Source organism: Cricetulus griseus (genome assembly GCF_003668045.3).
Source record: "Cricetulus griseus strain 17A/GY chromosome 1 unlocalized genomic scaffold, alternate assembly CriGri-PICRH-1.0 chr1_0, whole genome shotgun sequence".
Classification (NCBI taxonomy): Eukaryota; Metazoa; Chordata; class Mammalia; order Rodentia; family Cricetidae; genus Cricetulus; species Cricetulus griseus.
Genome location: NW_023276806.1, coordinates 96,904,847 through 96,923,060, shown reverse-complemented (window position 1 = coordinate 96,923,060; position 18,214 = coordinate 96,904,847). Strand labels below are relative to the sequence as shown.

General features: G+C 38.3%; 1 protein-coding gene across 4 annotated transcripts in view; it reads left to right on the top strand.

Annotated features, from left to right (window-relative positions):
- Postn (periostin) overlaps window positions 1–18,214 on the top strand; it is a 32,024-nt gene that overhangs the window by 1,553 nt on the left and 12,257 nt on the right. For all 4 annotated transcript variants that reach the window (XM_027394957.2, XM_027394959.2, XM_027394958.2 and 1 more), the window contains exons 2-16: window positions 64–162; window positions 3,365–3,429; window positions 5,172–5,329; window positions 7,828–7,992; window positions 8,830–8,976; window positions 9,481–9,622; window positions 10,864–11,076; window positions 11,634–11,768; window positions 12,620–12,768; window positions 14,001–14,137; window positions 15,250–15,380; window positions 15,818–15,948; window positions 16,039–16,141; window positions 16,245–16,312; window positions 16,626–16,671. In XM_027394957.2, coding sequence (XP_027250758.1) covers window positions 64–162; window positions 3,365–3,429; window positions 5,172–5,329; window positions 7,828–7,992; window positions 8,830–8,976; window positions 9,481–9,622; window positions 10,864–11,076; window positions 11,634–11,768; window positions 12,620–12,768; window positions 14,001–14,137; window positions 15,250–15,380; window positions 15,818–15,948; window positions 16,039–16,141; window positions 16,245–16,312; window positions 16,626–16,671 — 1,889 coding nt within the window. The remainder of the gene's footprint in view (window positions 1–63; window positions 163–3,364; window positions 3,430–5,171; window positions 5,330–7,827; window positions 7,993–8,829; window positions 8,977–9,480; window positions 9,623–10,863; window positions 11,077–11,633; window positions 11,769–12,619; window positions 12,769–14,000; window positions 14,138–15,249; window positions 15,381–15,817; window positions 15,949–16,038; window positions 16,142–16,244; window positions 16,313–16,625; window positions 16,672–18,214) is intronic.

Genomic DNA, 18,214 nt, shown 5'->3' with positions numbered 1-18,214 from the left:
GAGGCTGTGGAGAAATGATAGCCACATGGATTAACTCTTTTTTGCCTCCCCTTCACTCTCCAGCCCAAATGTCTGTGCCCTCCAGCAGATTCTTGGCACCAAAAAGAAATATTTCAGCTCGTGTAAGAACTGGTATCAAGGTGCTATCTGCGGGAAGAAAACGTGAGTCTCACCCTTCTCTTTGTTGATACTTTCATGATCTCTCATCTCCACAGTTACAAGAGTCAGTTTCTCTGAGCCCATAAGTTGGGGGTGCCAAAACAAGCCTGTGGCAGTATGATAGTCTGAATCAGTATGAACAAACATGGTTTCTACTCTTTTTGTTTGGTCTTCCTTTGTCCTAAGAGAATCAGTTAAACTCTGTGTTTCATTTGCCCTTCTCACACAAACTCACGCACTTATGCGCGCTCGCGTGCGCGCGCGCACACACACACACACACACACACACACACACACACACACACACACACACACACACACGGGATCAAGGACAAAAAATTAATTTAAAACATAATGATTTAAAAGCCCAAATCAGTGTTTCTCTGGTTATTTAAAATAATAGAAAAGATTACATGTCACCCTGAGTTTTCACTGAACATAAAGTTAGAAAGAGTTGCATTTTACACTTCTTAACCCTTGATACATTTTACAAACTGCCTGATCCCCAGGGGACCATGAATGTGAGACAGCAGAAGCCCATCACTCTATCAAATATTCCAATGGCTAAAGGGATGGTTTCTTTTAGCTTAGTGATACAACTATGGCTTAGTTGTATCTTTGACTGATCAACTTAAAGCTGCAAAACATTATTGCCTATGTATTAGACAAACTTATTGATTTATTTTACTATAACCATTGGTAGGAAAAATAAAACCCTGGACCTATAAAGTTTAGGAATCACTTATGCCAATTCATCATTTACGAGGGGGGGTTGTCTCAAAGATGAGATAGCACAGTCAATAAAAAGGGGTTTCCATGTCTTTCCCAGTGATGATGAAAACAATGGGGTGCAGCCTGAACTGCATCCTCGAAGGGGTAGCCTTGAGGACTGCAGGATCTAAAGATCTGCTAGCACACCATGATGAACTGCAGGTACCCTCCAAAGAGTGGAAACATTGGTTCAAAACTTATTTCTGTCAGGCATGGTGGCTCATGCCTATAATCACATCATCCAGAAGGCCGAGGCAGGAAGATCACCCCAAATTCTAGCTTGAGCTCCAATGTGAGACACTCTTAAAAATGAATATTAATTAATTAGCTAGTTAGTTAGTTTAGTTAGTTAGTAGCTTATTCCTATTCTTGTGCTACTGGTATAAACACTCAACACAGACGTATATAACCTGGGGAACTCAGTGGTCTTCCCCTGATGAGTGTCAAGGGAAATTTTAATGTTCTTCCTGGAAATTACAGGAATCTTATTTCCACTTGTAATTATATTAGAGATGCCAAAGTTGTCACACAGCAAAAGGCTCTTGTTTTCCGTTAAACAAAAGTCCTGCTTGTAGCCAGACTTCCCACCAAAACTGTAACAATGTCCCTTAGCAAATTTTCCTCCAGTAGTTTCCATTTCAAATTACATTTACATCTCTTCACTGAAATAAATACAAATTCTAATCTCAAAGAACCAAAGAAACCAATGCTTCGGATAGGGAGGAAGTGTGGCTTGCCCTCCTACCCCCTACTGTTCAAGTTGCTAGCTTCTTCTGGGTAATGTCAGTTTTCAACTTGGATTCTGGTTAAACAGCTACTTTGGGAATTTCCTGGAAAGAAACAAGAAAAGTACAAGTATCCCTGGGCCTTAGGTTAAGTTATTGCCTAGAATTATGTAGAATCCCTTTCATGAAGCATTTTGCCAGTACCCTGTGTGATGCCAGCGATGTTTCAGCTGGCTTTTGATCAGTTTTGCTACTGCTCAGATAGTGAGGATAACGCCCCAGGTTCTAAGCTGGGAAGAGCAGGGATTGTGCCTTCTTATTTTATTCCACTTATTGGCCATATAGGAAAATGGACTTTTGTGTCGCATACATGATCTCTGGGAACAAAACACTGTAGTTGTATTTGAAGCATTAACTGAGTTAAACACATTGTCCACTTATCAGTTGAGATCACAGGCCACTGCTCTACAAACAAACTCACCCCGTGTGCTGCATGACTTTTCTATTTAGAGTTGAGCCTCAGATTATATTAGTATGTGTTGGAGACATTTTTTCATAATGACAATATCCTGTCCTCATTTACCTTCTAACCTCTAGATTAACTGTACCTAGACATGCCTCATTTTATTGTTTATAATGTGCGTAAATCAAATTCATGAGGACATTTAATTAATTACTGCATAGTCTATTTCTGTGGAGATCTGTGTAGGTAAAATTGTCAACAAGGGGAAAATTAAGATTTGCAACAGGGTGGAATGCAATTCCCTTGTTTCAGGTGCAGCCAACTCTTGAAACTACAGAGAAAGTTAAAATAAAATAGGAAAATTTAAACTTGTATAGCACAGTTAAATTAATAATTAATTAATTAATGACTACTGACAATTTAAAACAAAAGTAACTGTGTCTTAGTTAGAAATGCAGTTTACTTGGTTGACTGCTTGCCTTGAATGCACAAAGCCCTGGGTTCAATCCCCAACACCACATGAAACTACTGTGATGTCTTTCATCCTAGCATTTATGAGATGAACACAATAGGATCAGTTTGGAGACATCCTCAACTTCAGAGAGAGTTTAAGGCCAACTGGGTGCATGGGATACTATCTCATGGGGGAAAAAATGAAACAATAAGACTAAAGAGAGTAAAACATGATCAAAGTATATCATGTATATGTATGAAAACATCAAAGGATCTTTTATTTTGCATAATTAAGTCATGTTGATAATTTTACATGAGATAGGACTTTATAATTTAGAATGGGTTAATGTATTTCCATTGTTTCAAGATCGCATACTCTAATAAACACTTTTTTGTTACATATACCTAACAAAATTATTCTAAAAACACTCTTTTGGATTCACAACTATTTGTATTTTGGTATTATCACTGCTCTTCCTTGTTAAGCAGTTGAAAGACTAAATTCTAATGTAACAAGTCGCTTGTTTAAGGGCATCTGTCTGCCACACAGTGAACCTACACATAAACTCTATTCTTCATGGTCAAGATACAGGAACCCTCTCCTAGTGCCACAAGGGTGCAGAGAATAATCAAACTTACATAAATATCTGGTATCTGAAGGACAGAAACAAAAGCTAACTTCTGCAATCTTAGCAAATCATGGGAATAAGTGATATGTTAAGTTTACGTAAAGGTGCATCTTTTGCAGTTCTCTGTTTTAAAATTGAGATTTTTTTTTTACCCCTCTCTGCAGCACTGTGCTATATGAATGCTGTCCTGGCTATATGAGAATGGAAGGGATGAAAGGCTGTCCTGCAGGTAAAATGTACAGTTCAGTACTAAATTGGGAGCATTTCCTTTGTGAGCAATGGGTTGGATGGCTTGTGGGGAAGACAACAGTGTGTGTGTGTGTGTGTGTGTGTGTGTGTGCATGGGTGTACAAGTGTGTGCAGGCACATACTTAGCAAATCCTCGATGTTTTTTATGTTAATCTCATGCTTACCCTAATGCTGAAATAGTAGACCTCCTGTCTCATGCACTGGAAACTGGTGGCACTAGACACTAAAGAGAAGCCTAATTGAAAGTAGCTCAGCTACCCCTCCAGGAAAGTCCCTAACTTTGAACTTGTTTAGAAGCATGGAGGCTACTTTAAGAAGGAAACATATATGGCTGACCAGTTCTGAGCTTGCAATGGCCCTTGCTTTGAAATGTGCTCACTTCATCACCCATAATTCTGCCAAAAAGAAGAAGCCACTTTTCATTTCCTCTGGATATGAAATGCCAACTATCACCTTTCCCCAGGCTCCTATTCCCCTGGGACACACAGGTCCTGCCGGCCTCGAATTAGGTGTAGACTCCAGAGAACTGACGGTCAAGAACACCAACCCATAGACCGTCGTTGGCATAATAGTGTGTTCAGAGTGAGGTGCTAGGCTGGTGTCTCCAAAGCACTCCTGTCTGAGAATCTGAGAGACTATCAAGAACCTCACTTGCTGAGACAAGAGGTTTTTGGTTAATGCTGTTGGTGACAGTGCCGTGTGACTAACACATATCATCTCTATAATCAATCAGGTTACAGCTTTTCTTACATGGAAAGTGTTGAACCGGCCTTGGTGTAGGATGTGTGTCGCTCAATCTAGGCATGGGCTCACCAAAAAAACCCTGCTAAATTTAACCCTTTTCACTTTTAACCAGTTTTGTTATACTGAGAGATCTTTTGCAGAATTTATGATTTAATTTAATAATTGTCTTGGGACGTTCACTAAAGTGGTCATTTACTTTATGACTATGTCCAAAAGACAACAATTTTCAAATCAACAGGGTCAGGAAAGCAAACAGTCTACAGACGGCTAAACATACATTTTTGGGTTGACATTCAGACCAAGAAAAGCTTCTGAAAGTATTAGATGTGTTTTCTTTAAATTAAAATGGAGAGAACTGTGTCCATGTATTGTTTCAGAGGCCAAGAACATTAAAATTGTAAATGTTATGCTAATACACTGCTTAGAGATTCAGCCCAGCATTGCAGCTTGTGTTATCCTTGCTAGTCTCATTGAGTGGCAATGAGTGGTTTGTCTTTAGCTAAAATAATCAGACATATTTTCTGGGAATTCTGATTGAACAGTTACTGATGTGACAGGATTTATCATATGTTAATTCAGTTTGATCTGTTAAAACTCACTTCCTTAGCCAGGCAGTGGTGGCACATGCCTTTAATCCCAGCACTGGGGAGGCAGAGGCAGTCAGATCTCTGTGAGTTTGAGGTCATCCTGGTCTGCAAAGCTACACGGAGAAACCCCGTCTCCAAAAAACAAAAAGCAAAAAACAAACAAAAAAATCCTCACTTTCTTAACATCAAGAATATAAGAAATAACAGTTCAAGTGGTACTCTATTAAATATTGCTCAAAATGCAACTTTTGTAAAGTAGGGGATTCATGGGATGCTATTGCTTAAATTTATTAGTTCAATATATTGGGGAATAGAACAAAGCTTGAATGATTGTGAATGAAAATTCTGGAAATCAAGTACTAAGCATTTGCTCATTTCTTGACTCTTTCAGTGATGCCTATTGACCATGTTTATGGCACTCTTGGCATTGTGGGAGCCACTACCACTCAGCACTACTCTGATGTCTCAAAACTGAGAGAGGAGATTGAAGGAAAGGGGTCATACACATACTTCGCACCGAGTAACGAGGCTTGGGAAAACCTGGATTCTGTAATTAATCCTTTTCATTATCTGAAACATTTATTGTGGGATACTGCCATTTTCATTTTAATTGATCAACTTACTTATGTATAACCCAGAACATGTTATATGTTTTTATCATACACATGTGAGAGTATATAAAAACGAGTTATTGGGACAGTGGTGTATGCTCACACTGCTGTAGTGAATTCCCTCAGGAGACAGTCTTTTTAAAGGGAAAGAGAATGAGCCAAAAGAGGTACTTATCATCATTACATTTTATTTCTCTTCTCTTACCTTCTTGGATGTGAGAAAATAATTGTGCTTTCAGATAACATATCTATTAGAAACATGAGTTAAAATGCCTACCAATATTTTAAACTCCATTATAAGCTATATTACATTACATAACTGCATTTTATTATGGTTCATAAACAACATAGCTATAGTTGAATGAAAAGATATATAAATAGATATAAATAGCTTATATATGCTTAACTATAGGCCATATAGAGTGTTATTCCAAACTGTGAGAATAGTAAATATTTATAGATATTTAAACTAAGTGTTATAAGCAGTATTTGATTTTGTCAACAGACTAAGTCACGGCAGCTAATTCATAAAATATTCCCCAATTTCCAAACTTGTACAGCTAGTAGAGAAACATGCTCCTGCTTCCCACTCCTATGAAGATGACCTGGAATTTCTACAGTGACTCAATGCAGCTACTTAAACGGAGCTATGTTAGGGCTGAGTCAAGGGCTCTTGTCTTTCTTTACACCTCAGTCTTCCCCCTTTTCTTCTGGTCACACCTGGGCATGCTCGCCTTAGGAGAAAGGATATTTTCTCCTGGAACTGCACCCTGCCCTTTGCCTGAACCTTGGCGACTCTCCTCTCACTCTAGTGTGCACAGCCATGAAATCTGCAGGGGTTTGTAGTGATTTCCCTTGGGACCTCAGCAATTCTAATCTCTTCATTAACGTTTCTTCTCCAAAAAGCCATGTGGCTACTTAAATAAAGGGTACAGAAAATGTAAGCCGTTTATTAGTTCCATAAATAATTGCTTTTCTCTAACCCTTTCCCCCATAATAGGCAGAGTCAATGTCAACATTTGGACTTAAAAACTGCAAGTGATCTTTGTTCCCCATCTCAATCCCTTAAACATTAGCTAATCACTATATTGTCATGTTCATCTGTGTTGATCTTCCTTATGCTTTTGTTTCTGAATAGTCTTACCTCTTGATTAGCTTTCCAGAAGCCAAGCCCAATCACTGAGTCCCAGCCCCTCACACTCTTCAGTTTAATTGCTGGTTTAATTTATTCCTTATTCATTATTCACAGCATTGTGCCTTTCAGAACATACTTTGAACATTGCCTGAGGAATATATAAATATGTCATGATGGAATGGTCATCAGTGGTTTTCCCAAGAGTTACTCTGTGAGCATACAGGATGATGCTGTCCCCACCCTATCACCCACACTATCCCTACCCATCTTAGTCTTACCTCCTTCTGCATATGTACCTCCAAATCAACCTAATGAAAATAGCTGCATCCATCATTGGAGCCCTTAAAGCATGTTGTCCTTCTAGCCTCTTCGTATCTGTACTTTACTGTGACATAACAAGCACCACGAACCTCATCTTTTCCTCATTGCACTCACTGTAGCACTAGTTCAGAAAGATGTAAGGCACAGCCTTGGGAAGAGACAGGATGATGAATTCTTAGACTAGTTTAGGAACAAGCATAAAATACTTGCTAAATCTTATTTGATAGCCAAGGGTGGTGGTACATGCCTGGATTTAATTCTAGCATCCATGAAGCCCAGTGAGGAGCATTGCCATGAGTTTGAGGCCAGGCTGGGCTATACGAATGATGAGACACTGTCTCCAAAATACAAGCATAAAAAACACAAAATCCCTCAAGTGTTATATGCAAATATAATAGAATGTTGAGTACTCAGCACCACAAACTACCTGTTGTACTGTGTCTGATGATGTCACATCCCTGGTTATGAACTTATATGAAGATTGTCTCTTCATCAATATATTTTGAAAGTTTTGTTCCTAAAAATATGCAAGCATTTTATCCAATTTAGGACCCTTCACTGACTACTTGAAATTCTAAAATTCCTTCATCAGTTGGAATAATATAATTAATTCTATTATTCATGTTGATTTTCTATGATAAATTGGTAATTTAATAAGAAGGCCACAAAAGAGTAGCAATTGGTTCTGGAGAGATGACTCAATGGTTAAGAATGCTGCAGAAGATCCAAATTTGGTTCCCAGCACCAACACAACCACCTGTAACTCAAACTCTAGACACCTTCAGGCACTCTCATGCACATGGTACACACACACACACAGAGGCAGGCAAAGATGCATACACACACACACACATACACACACACACACACACACACACACACACACACACACACACACACACAATCATTTATTAAATGGATGGGGGAAAGAACTTTAGTAACAAACCAAGACAAATAAACTGTTATTGAATTCTTCTTAGGACATTCGAAGAGGACTGGAGAACAATGTCAATGTTGAGTTACTGAATGCCTTACATAGCCACATGGTTAATAAGAGAATGTTAACCAAGGACCTGAAACATGGCATGGTGATTCCTTCAATGTACAACAATCTGGGACTTTTTATTAATCATTATCCCAATGGGGTAAGTTTCAATAATAAAATTTACGTTTCCAAGTAATGTTTTCCTTAATTTTATCTGCTCCCTTGTTAGGATGTTCCCAGAAATGGTAAAATGTTTGTTAGTATAATATAAATTCTTATATTATGATTAAAAACAAAACTCAGTCTTATGAAATTTCAATCCAATTGCATCCTCCTAATGACTGAATGATTAGAATCTAGCAGTCACTGTATATTAAATGGCTTCTTATAAATAGTGAAATACACACTAAAGAGTGTGGTGACTGCCCTGGACTCTCTGGACACTATGCTGATTAAGGTTCTTGGGTTTTCACATTAGTTAGACTATGGCAAACTATCAATAGAGTTTCAGGATTTTTATTCAATGTTCAAATTTCCAGAAGAGAAAAAAATTCCAGTGATGACACAATACTATTTATTGTTCAGTAGACCTCATGATAGTTTTGCAATGGCAACTTTTATTCCTCTCTCAGAATTCACTTCAAAGCTAATTGGAATTCTTTGCACAATTCTTTGACCATCATTAAAAATAGTTTATAACTATACTAAAGAATAAAAATAAAATCAGTAACTCAAATGATGGAAATTATTTGTCTTGGATCTCCAGAAACGCTTTTGATTAACTGAGTTCCTTTCTCTTTGACAATACTCAAGTCTTAGTCCAAAGCATTGGCACTCAGGCATGTAGGCTCTTTATGCTGTATTGACTACATCCCCAGCATCAGTACTCAGCACACAGGCTCTTTACATCATATCTTCTAGTACAATAGCAATGTGAAAATCACTTTGCTGTCCTAACAATTAATGCCAGCTCTGATTTTTTTTCAAACAATTGCAGGTTGTCACTGTGAACTGTGCTCGAGTCATCCATGGGAATCAGATTGCCACAAATGGTGTTGTTCATGTCATTGATCGTGTCCTGACACAAATTGGCACCTCCATCCAAGACTTTCTCGAAGCAGAAGATGACCTTTCATCATTCAGAGTAAGAAACAGGGCAGATTCCCTTGAGTGGTTGAAAACCTTCCTTTCCTGGCAAGATCTGCCTACTGCAAAAAAAGTGCTATTCAACAAATCTGGCCAACTGCAACAATGTATAAAAATACATATATACCCATTCCCACTTCACAAAGGAGATACCATCCCATACATAGTGATAATAAATGTTTGGACTTGACGATAAAGGAAGGCTGATTGTGTGACTACAGTATGTTTGGAGGCTTTAGAACCTGTCCATTCAGAGACTGTACTTGTTGCTGAATTTGCTACAGTCAGATAAACACTGGCAGACCTCCCTTTCTAGCCAACAGTTTGAGAAAAACTGGGAAAGACTTAATTTGATGAGCAAAAGAATACCAGTTAAACAATCTAACTCGGGCCAATGTCTCTGGTGAGGCTGTTAACTCCCTCCTGACACACTAGGCCAAAGGGATGACAAGTTTCCTTAGGATTTGTGATGCAGATCCTCTGAGAGCCATTTGTGTTTCAGGCGGCTGCCATCACCTCTGACCTATTGGAGTCCCTTGGAAGAGATGGTCACTTCACACTCTTTGCTCCCACCAATGAAGCATTTGAGAAACTCCCACGGGGAGTCCTAGAAAGGATCATGGGGGACAAAGTGGCTTCTGAAGGTAGGAAAATGTCTTCCTCTCCCAGAGACCTAGGATGAAGGCAATAAAAAAAAAAAGACCAGTTATTGCCAATAATGGCAGCTGTGGTAGGAAAGACCAAAAGTGTTTCATGTGAGGTGCTCTAGAAAACATCATTTAAGAGCCAGAAAGAATATCCAAGTATCATTCTTAATACAAACAGCTGCAAGGTTGCAGCCTTGGTGTTGTTTCCAAGCAAATAAGTTATACATGTCGTGAAAAGTTAATAAGGGGCTGGAGAGATGTCTCAGCAGTTAAGAGCACTGGCTGCTCTTGAGGAGGACCTGTGACCGATTCCCAGTGCCCACATGGTGACAGAGGAAATAATTTCCTCTTCTGGCCTCTGTAGGCACTGGACATGCATGTGGTGCATGAACGAACATGCAGGCAAACATTCATACTAATAAAACAAAGTAAATAAATCTTTTGAAAACTAAAAAGAAAGATTAGCCAAGCATGGGAGAGTACTATTAGGTTTGATTTTAATGTGAGGTGCATATTATACAATACTTTCAACTCTAAATGTCTGCTACAAGTTATAGCTGAGCAGAGAAAATTATATGGTTCTCCTTGGCCACCACATGTTGATTCACAAACGTATTTGGGTCCTTTCCAGTCGCCCTTTCAATAGATAGGCTTTGCATTGTGCTACCAAAAGTTTATATGCTTCATTTCCAAGTATGTTTATCCAAATAAAGCTGACGAACTTTGAGAATGTAAGTCTCTATGTAACAGACCCAAAGGGTAGATCCCTCCAGATGCTCTTCTGGATTTTCTAGGTGTGTCTTGAGGGAGTGGCTCACCTTGCCCTCAGGATCTAGAACTAGTTTCAAATCATGAATGATCAATCTTTTGGAAGCGTGAGTGAGTGCAGCATTCTGTTTGAGTGTTTTAGAACAGTCGTGGTTAACAGATAACTTCATAAACTAAAAGACTTTTTTCTTTTTCTCTTTTCTTTCTTTTTTTTTTCCTGGTGCTGCCAAAATAGTTTTGGAAGCTAATATTCTCTTTCTCTCCTTTCTAATAAGCTAATCTATTTCTACCAAAGCAATGACTTAAAACACCCAATTTCCTAGAACCTGTATAGTTAAAATTTCAATATCTGAAGTCTTATCTATGTGCCATATTTCCTTGGTGAATTTAGTTCCATGATGAAATGCGTAATTTAAATGTCAAATATCCCTTGACCAGAAGTTGACTTCCCTTCCCTCCTCTTTCCCCAGCTCTCTTGAAGTACCACATCCTAAATACTCTGCAGTGTTCTGAGGCTATTACAGGAGGAGCCGTGTTTGAGACCATGGAAGGAAACACGATTGAGATAGGGTGTGAAGGGGACAGCATCTCCATTAATGGAATTAAGATGGTGAACAAGAAAGACATCGTGACTAAGAATGGTGTCATCCACCTGATTGACGAAGTCCTCATTCCTGATTCTGGTGAGTGAGCAGGGCCCAACCACCACTTTGTTTGCTGGTTGAGGTATTTGGAGAGTAAGCCCATGAATAGCTGATAAGCAGTATAAAGAAGCACTAACAACAAAATGGCTGTGTGTTCACCGAGTGCTAACTCCAAGGCCTGTGCAGTCATGGGCAGCCCATGCAGGACTTGGGCCCTGCATCTAGCCTTTATAAAAGGTTTTCACACTTCTAGTATGTTTCTTGGCAACACAAAGATATATAGTGATGGTAGACTTTGGGTAAAAGAAAGAGTGTATCACAGTGTAGAATGTGCTAAAAGGTGAGCAATAGAGGGTTAAAGAAAAGTACACTAGAAAGACAGGGAGAAAAATTCCCTCTAAAATTATTTGTGATGATCAAGCCCCTCACATAGAAGCTAGAACCTTCATACAAGGCAGAGTAAGATGTTTTACTGGATTGACACTCAAGGAAATAGCTTACAAGAGTAGAAAAGAGCCAGGCATTGATTTACAAACCCTGGGATGGGGATCATAACAATGACGGCATTGTTGAGATGGCAATGGTTTATTTTACAGCCAAACAAGTTATTGAGCTGGCTGGAAAACAGCAAACCACTTTCACAGACCTGGTGTCCCAATTAGGCTTGGCATCCTCTCTGAAGCCAGATGGAGAGTACACTTTGTTAGCACCTGTGAACAACGCATTCTCTGGTATGTGCCGGGTTCTGTTCCTGCTTCCTCCCTGGGGGAACATCTTTCTTCACAGTGATCACTCTCAGCAATAAATACTAGATACTCTAGAAAATGTTGATTGGATTTTTGCACTCCAGAAGATATAGGTGTCAAATTACAAATGCATAAAATCCAGAGATGACTACTTCCTGATCATGAGGGGAAGTATGTTTTCCATCTAGTTATTGCTACTCACTGAGAGTGTTAAGAAGTCATGCTGAGATCTGTTCTAAAAGCTTGCTTCACAGGGAAATATATAAATTATGAGGAAGAGTTTAGTGAACAAAAGTCAAACTTGTTAATGTTTTTAAGTATGAAGTTGTAATATAAGAAATTATTAATTAGAGAAATCAGAATTTCTAGAGATACTGTATTTCCATTAGGCTAATAATGTATGTATGTTCTGGCACTAAGCTACATTTTGGAGTCTGTGTGCTTTGAACTTACAAATGACTCATCCACAGTCACCCATGCGACTAATGGACACCCAATTATCAGGAAAAAAAGGAAAGAAAAAACAAAACAAGCAAACAAAAACTTTGACCACTATAAAGATTTAGATTCTTGCCAATGAGCATCATGAAAGTAAACAGTCCCTGTGTAGATGGAGCCATTGTTTGCCCAATAAGAAATTCATGGATAGTTTGGGGTGGTGGCTGATCAGCTTGTACTGGCAGATAGCCTTGCTGGCCTTGGGTATTTAACAGACTCCTTTATGTTATGAGTGAAGGGTACTCATTAACAGCATTAGAGATGCCCACTTTCAGGTTTCTCCTCCAGCCATGTTATCCATACACAACAATGTTCCTTCCTAATGAATTTATTTACAGATGACACTCTGAGCATGGATCAACGCCTCCTTAAGCTACTTCTGCAAAATCACATATTAAAAGTAAAGGTTGGCCTTAGTGACCTCTACAATGGACAGATATTGGAGACCATTGGAGGCAAACAACTCCGAGTTTTTGTGTACCGCACGGTAAGTGGGTGGGACCGGGATCTACACTGACCTAAATGTCACACAGTGTGTACTGGTCCAAGAACCTCAGCAAATGTTCCTCAGACTCAAAGAGGTGATTATAAAATTTAATATCCATATGGTCAGAGATTAGGACAGCTCGGAGAAAGACGATTAGGAGAGTGCACCAATGCACTATATATGACATATAATTAGCCTTTGTTTCAGTTAGCGAGGCCCTATGTTCTGAAATACTCATTTAAATTCTAGAAGGTTTCTAATAAAGTGTTTGCCTTGGGGAATACTTTGTAGTTTGCAAGACAAATTTTATATTGAGTCAAACATGTAGGGTATCCCCAACTGTAGTATCTCCATTCAACAGCAGAGTTTCTTTTGAATGATTATCCATTCAACAGCAGAGTTTCTTTTGAATGATTATCATGATGAATTTGTAAAGGCCCATACAGATTTCTGAAGTCTATGAAATGAATTGAAAGTACTATATCCTACAGGAAATTTCCTAGTAACATTGACTGTTGGAATTACAGTACAGCCAAAAGGCTTCGTGTAGAGGGAAACATTACCTAGAGACTAAAGCGGTCCATAGTGGCGACTCTTCACTAAGGTTTCACAATGACAAGGCACACATTTTAAATAATTCAGCAAATTGGTTTCACTCTCAATTACACATGAACATATAATATTAAATTATGCATTTATACACATTGGATCATACATATGCATATTGCAAATTATTCATCTACACACATTAAATTCTACTTCTGCATACATTAAATGACACATGCGTGTATATTAAATCAAGCATATGCATTTATTCATTTTTTTAAAAAGCTGGAAATAAATTAAGGACTAGACATATAACTGATTGGTCTTACTGTCCAGACAATTTAGTAAATGTGAGGATCACAGGAAGCACTGAATTGCGGAATATTTATAGCTAATAATAACATACAGAATATACCGAGAAGCTAAACATAAAATAGGATGGCAGAAAAAAAAACAAAAGTAGAATTCCATACAACCTGCAGTCTGCTGACAGAATGCACAGGCCTGATGCATAAGGCAACTTGGCATGTAGCAGGACTGGATGAGAGATACACAGTAAAGTTACAAAACATTACAAACAAGAGATAGCTGTTTTCTCTGGTCTCATCGGTCTACTGACCTCTTAGAAGGGCTAGCTCAGATCAAGCACACAAAATGGTATCATGGGTCTTTCTTCACTCCACTAGGCTATCTGCATTGAAAATTCATGCATGGTGAGAGGAAGCAAGCAGGGAAGGAATGGTGCCATCCACATATTCCGAGAGATCATTCAACCAGCAGAGAAATCCCTGCATGACAAACTGAGGCAGGATAAGCGCTTTAGGTAAGTCTACCAGCTGTACATACACAAAAGAATGAGTCCTACTGGTGCTATCCCAAGAAGCACTCAGCTTAAAGTATTGCTAACTACAGTGATACATCGGCAACACAACCCTGTCACCCAAGGCTAAACAAACATCATGGAAGAAGGAAGGAAAGATTGTAGGAGCCAGAGGACCAGGATGTTTGTTATGAGACAGTGTCTTCTATATATGAACGAGAAGCTCACTCACAATAACAGTCTAAATAATTAGACCTTCACAAGGACAACCCAGGTGACACATTAGTGTGAATGAGTCAAATTTCACAAATCTGCTCCCCTAGATTGGGAATTACAGGCCATTAATGATTGGTAAGAGAGGGAGAATCCACCTGCTGCAGTAAGGAGCAGCCTAGTGGGTTATCTAATCCCATTCCCACCCTAAACACATGTACACATCAGCAACACTAATGAGACTCAGCAGTCTGTGTGTGTACGTGTGTGTGTGTGTGTGTGTGTGTGTGTGTGTGTGTGTGTGTGTGTGTGTAATTAAGAAACAGGAGGTCATGAGTTTGAAGAGCCAGTAGAGGTGGCAACACAAGAGGGGAAGGGGGGGTGGAAAGGTGAAAATGGCATAAATGCAGTTCTCAAAGATGCAATTCTAAAAGAAATCTTAAAAATTAAAGTAAAAAATACATACCAATGTTATAAAATTAATATGTTTTTCCAGATCTATTTGGTCTGCTCCTGGGGAGTCATTTTATGATTTGGTGGATGAACAAAGTCTAATAGTCTGATTTACTCATTGAGATTTTTCTCATAATTGTTCCTTTAAAATTGATAATATAATAAAACTCTCTAATAAAATATCAAATGAAACAAAAAGTTTTGTGTCACATAAAATGTGACTGATAATTTTATAAAGAAAATGGAGGTGGAGAAAATTATAAATTATTTCAATCATTTCCTCCATTAGACATCTTACTTTACAGTGAAATTGCTTTTAAACACATGAAAATGTGTGAGATGGTTTCTCAGTTTCCACAATACACAGATTCCACTCTGCTCTGTTCAGTGTAGTTGAGTGAACCTGTGTCTGACACATATTAAATTAAACGTACATGCTCTGTGTTCAGCATCTTCCTCAGCCTCCTGGAAGCTGCCGACTTGAAAGATCTCCTAACACAGCCTGGAGACTGGACCTTGTTTGCACCGACCAATGATGCCTTCAAGGGAATGACAAATGAAGAAAGGGAGATTCTGATTGGTGGGTAGTGGCAAATGGCTGATATTCATCCCTCAAGTTCAAAATTGTGGCTCTTCCTCCAGATTTTCTGCCTGTATTTAAGAAAAGAAAGCCCCTCAGCCTCACCCCTGGTTTCCTTTATCCTGCTTGGGATGTGAGGAGAGCTATTCATTAATGTTTATTCATAAACTGCTTACTGTCATACCATAATTTATGGAAAGACACACAATCGTGTGGTATAAAAGGGAATTGTCATAATTTCAAGACTAATTGGCATAGTTTGAATTGATTGAAATGACTAACGTTTTGATAAAGTATTGGCATCGACTTGAAAAAACTGACGTGAGAAAACAGAGAACTGGGAAAACAGAGACAATGAAATGTTTTATTCCTTAGTCTTGCATCAAAATGTCAGAAAAGCAATGTATTATTAAATCAACCTCTGTCTTTTCCCGCAGGAGATAAAAATGCTCTCCAAAACATCATTCTTTACCACTTGACCCCAGGGGTTTATATTGGAAAGGGCTTTGAACCTGGAGTCACTAACATCCTGAAGACCACACAGGGAAGCAAAATCTATCTGAAAGGCGTAAGTGACTACAAGGGACTTATAAAGTGCTCATAATTATTAAGTGGATTCCATAGAGTTTCTCCTTAACATCACACCTTATTTTGAAAGGTAAATGAGACACTTCTGGTGAACGAGTTGAAGTCCAAAGAATCTGACATCATGACAACAAATGGAGTCATTCATGTCGTAGATAAACTCCTGTATCCAGCAGGTCTGTACTGATTGAATGTATTGATAGACTAGGAATGTTCAACATAAATGTAGTTTTGATCATCCAGTTTCTTACCATATCCATTGAATATTTGTCTCCCTAGACATTCCAGTTGGAAATGATCAGCTCTTGGAAATACTGAACAAACTGATAAAATACATCCAAATCAAGGTACAGAATGCTGTTAGATTTTATTTCTAGTATGTTGAGCAGATGTGTAGGATTAATATAAAAACTAGAAATTACTATAGCATAGTTTTAGTATGACTTTTGTGTAATGTATAAAACAGGAAAAATATAGCACAACACATACTTAGCAGTGGATTAATTATTTTATAATCTTAAAATAATAGCAAACCTGATGGTTTTTATACTACCTGACATGACTTCATTTCTATTGTGTCCCTTGGCTGTTTTTATTTTAACTAGAATTACAGTGTCCTTGATACATTTTATGTTACTAAACATAAACATTTGTTTTTAGTTTGTTCGTGGCAGCACCTTCAAAGAAATCCCCATGACTGTCTATAGTAAGTATATGAACAGTTTTGGCTACAAATGGGGATGATGCGCAAACAAAAAGGGAATAAGTCTCTTTGTATATACAAAGACTGCTGATAATCTGGTATTTAGAATTCCAATTCCTGCAAAACTCATTGTCCTTCAAACTGGGCTTGAAATCTGGAGGAGGCCTCAGAGGCTTGATCACACACTCCAATTTTGTAACACCACTGGTCTTCTAATTGGAAACAAGAGTGGTGTGTTATCTGAGAGCAAAAACACACATTGGGATGAGGGGGAATAAATAAAAAGGGCATACAAAAGGACAGATTGCTAGAAGACACTCCAGAGCCATGTGGAAATGTTAGAAAGTGGGTGCAAGGGTAACACAGCAAAGAAAGGTCACTCATCCTACCCTGGGCATGACCTGTGCAGACAAATTCTACCACATCCAAAACTGGGCAAAGGAACCCCAAGTCGAACTGATTTTTTTAATCCCCTACTCTACCAGATTATCAAGATCAAAATTCAACTACTTAACAATGGCAAAAGACATTTCACTCTCGCCATAAAAGCTGCTGTCAATCATCAAATAACTTCTTCATTATGGTCTCGCCTCCCCCCTTTCTTTCACTGTAGCTTTTAAAGTTAAAGTTCTTTTCATTTTGTTTTGGCTCTTCCACAAAACAGTCATGTATGCTAAAACATTACTTTACTCACATTTATTCTGACTAGAAATTTATTCTACTTAATGTCATGAATATTTCTGATTATGGACATTTTCCTTAAAATGAATAATAGACATGAAAAAGGAAAAATTGTCAATATCTGGAGCAAAACAAAATGTCTGCTTCTCTACCTGTTATTACCTCTGCAATCCCGGGGCCAGGCTCTCAGAGATGTCTTAGGGATTCCATTCCATTGGAATCATGATTATTTGGGATGCTCTAAATTCCAGCCATGGAAAAACATACCATATAACAAATGCAAAAGTCCTCATGGCCTTTGTTCATACGATATGTGAATCCCCATACTATAAATCCATACAAAAAGTATCTTTCCCAGTTTATCCATATCAGTTCCACTATTGGCTATACCCGACAACACAGTATTTTGCTTATAATGAACTAAAATACTCTTACAGTATTTCATGAATTGTGATTGAAAAATTATGCAAATCTAGTAACTTGCCAGCTCACTCAGCAGCCATAAGTAGCTCAGCTTACAACCCTATGTGGACTGTTTCAAACAGAGGTGCAGGCCATTTAGAGCATAGAGTCCACGTTCAGGTTCATTTGCTACCTTGTCTCTAATGTTTCTGTGGTTTTGTCAGTGCCTTCTTGTGCCCCCAAAATACCACACATTCTAAATTTTTATCAGGGAGCACTTTGTTATAAGTTGTCAAACACAAATATTTTATGTAGAGAAGGGCAAAAATCAAGAAATCTTTAGATTAGTCCAGATGATTTGAGACTTCACAAAAGCAAAACTACCAACAACCTCAAGATCCTGACATTCAATTCCTCAGCACCAAGCAACACCTTTAGAAATGATTAATTATTCCATTTAAAC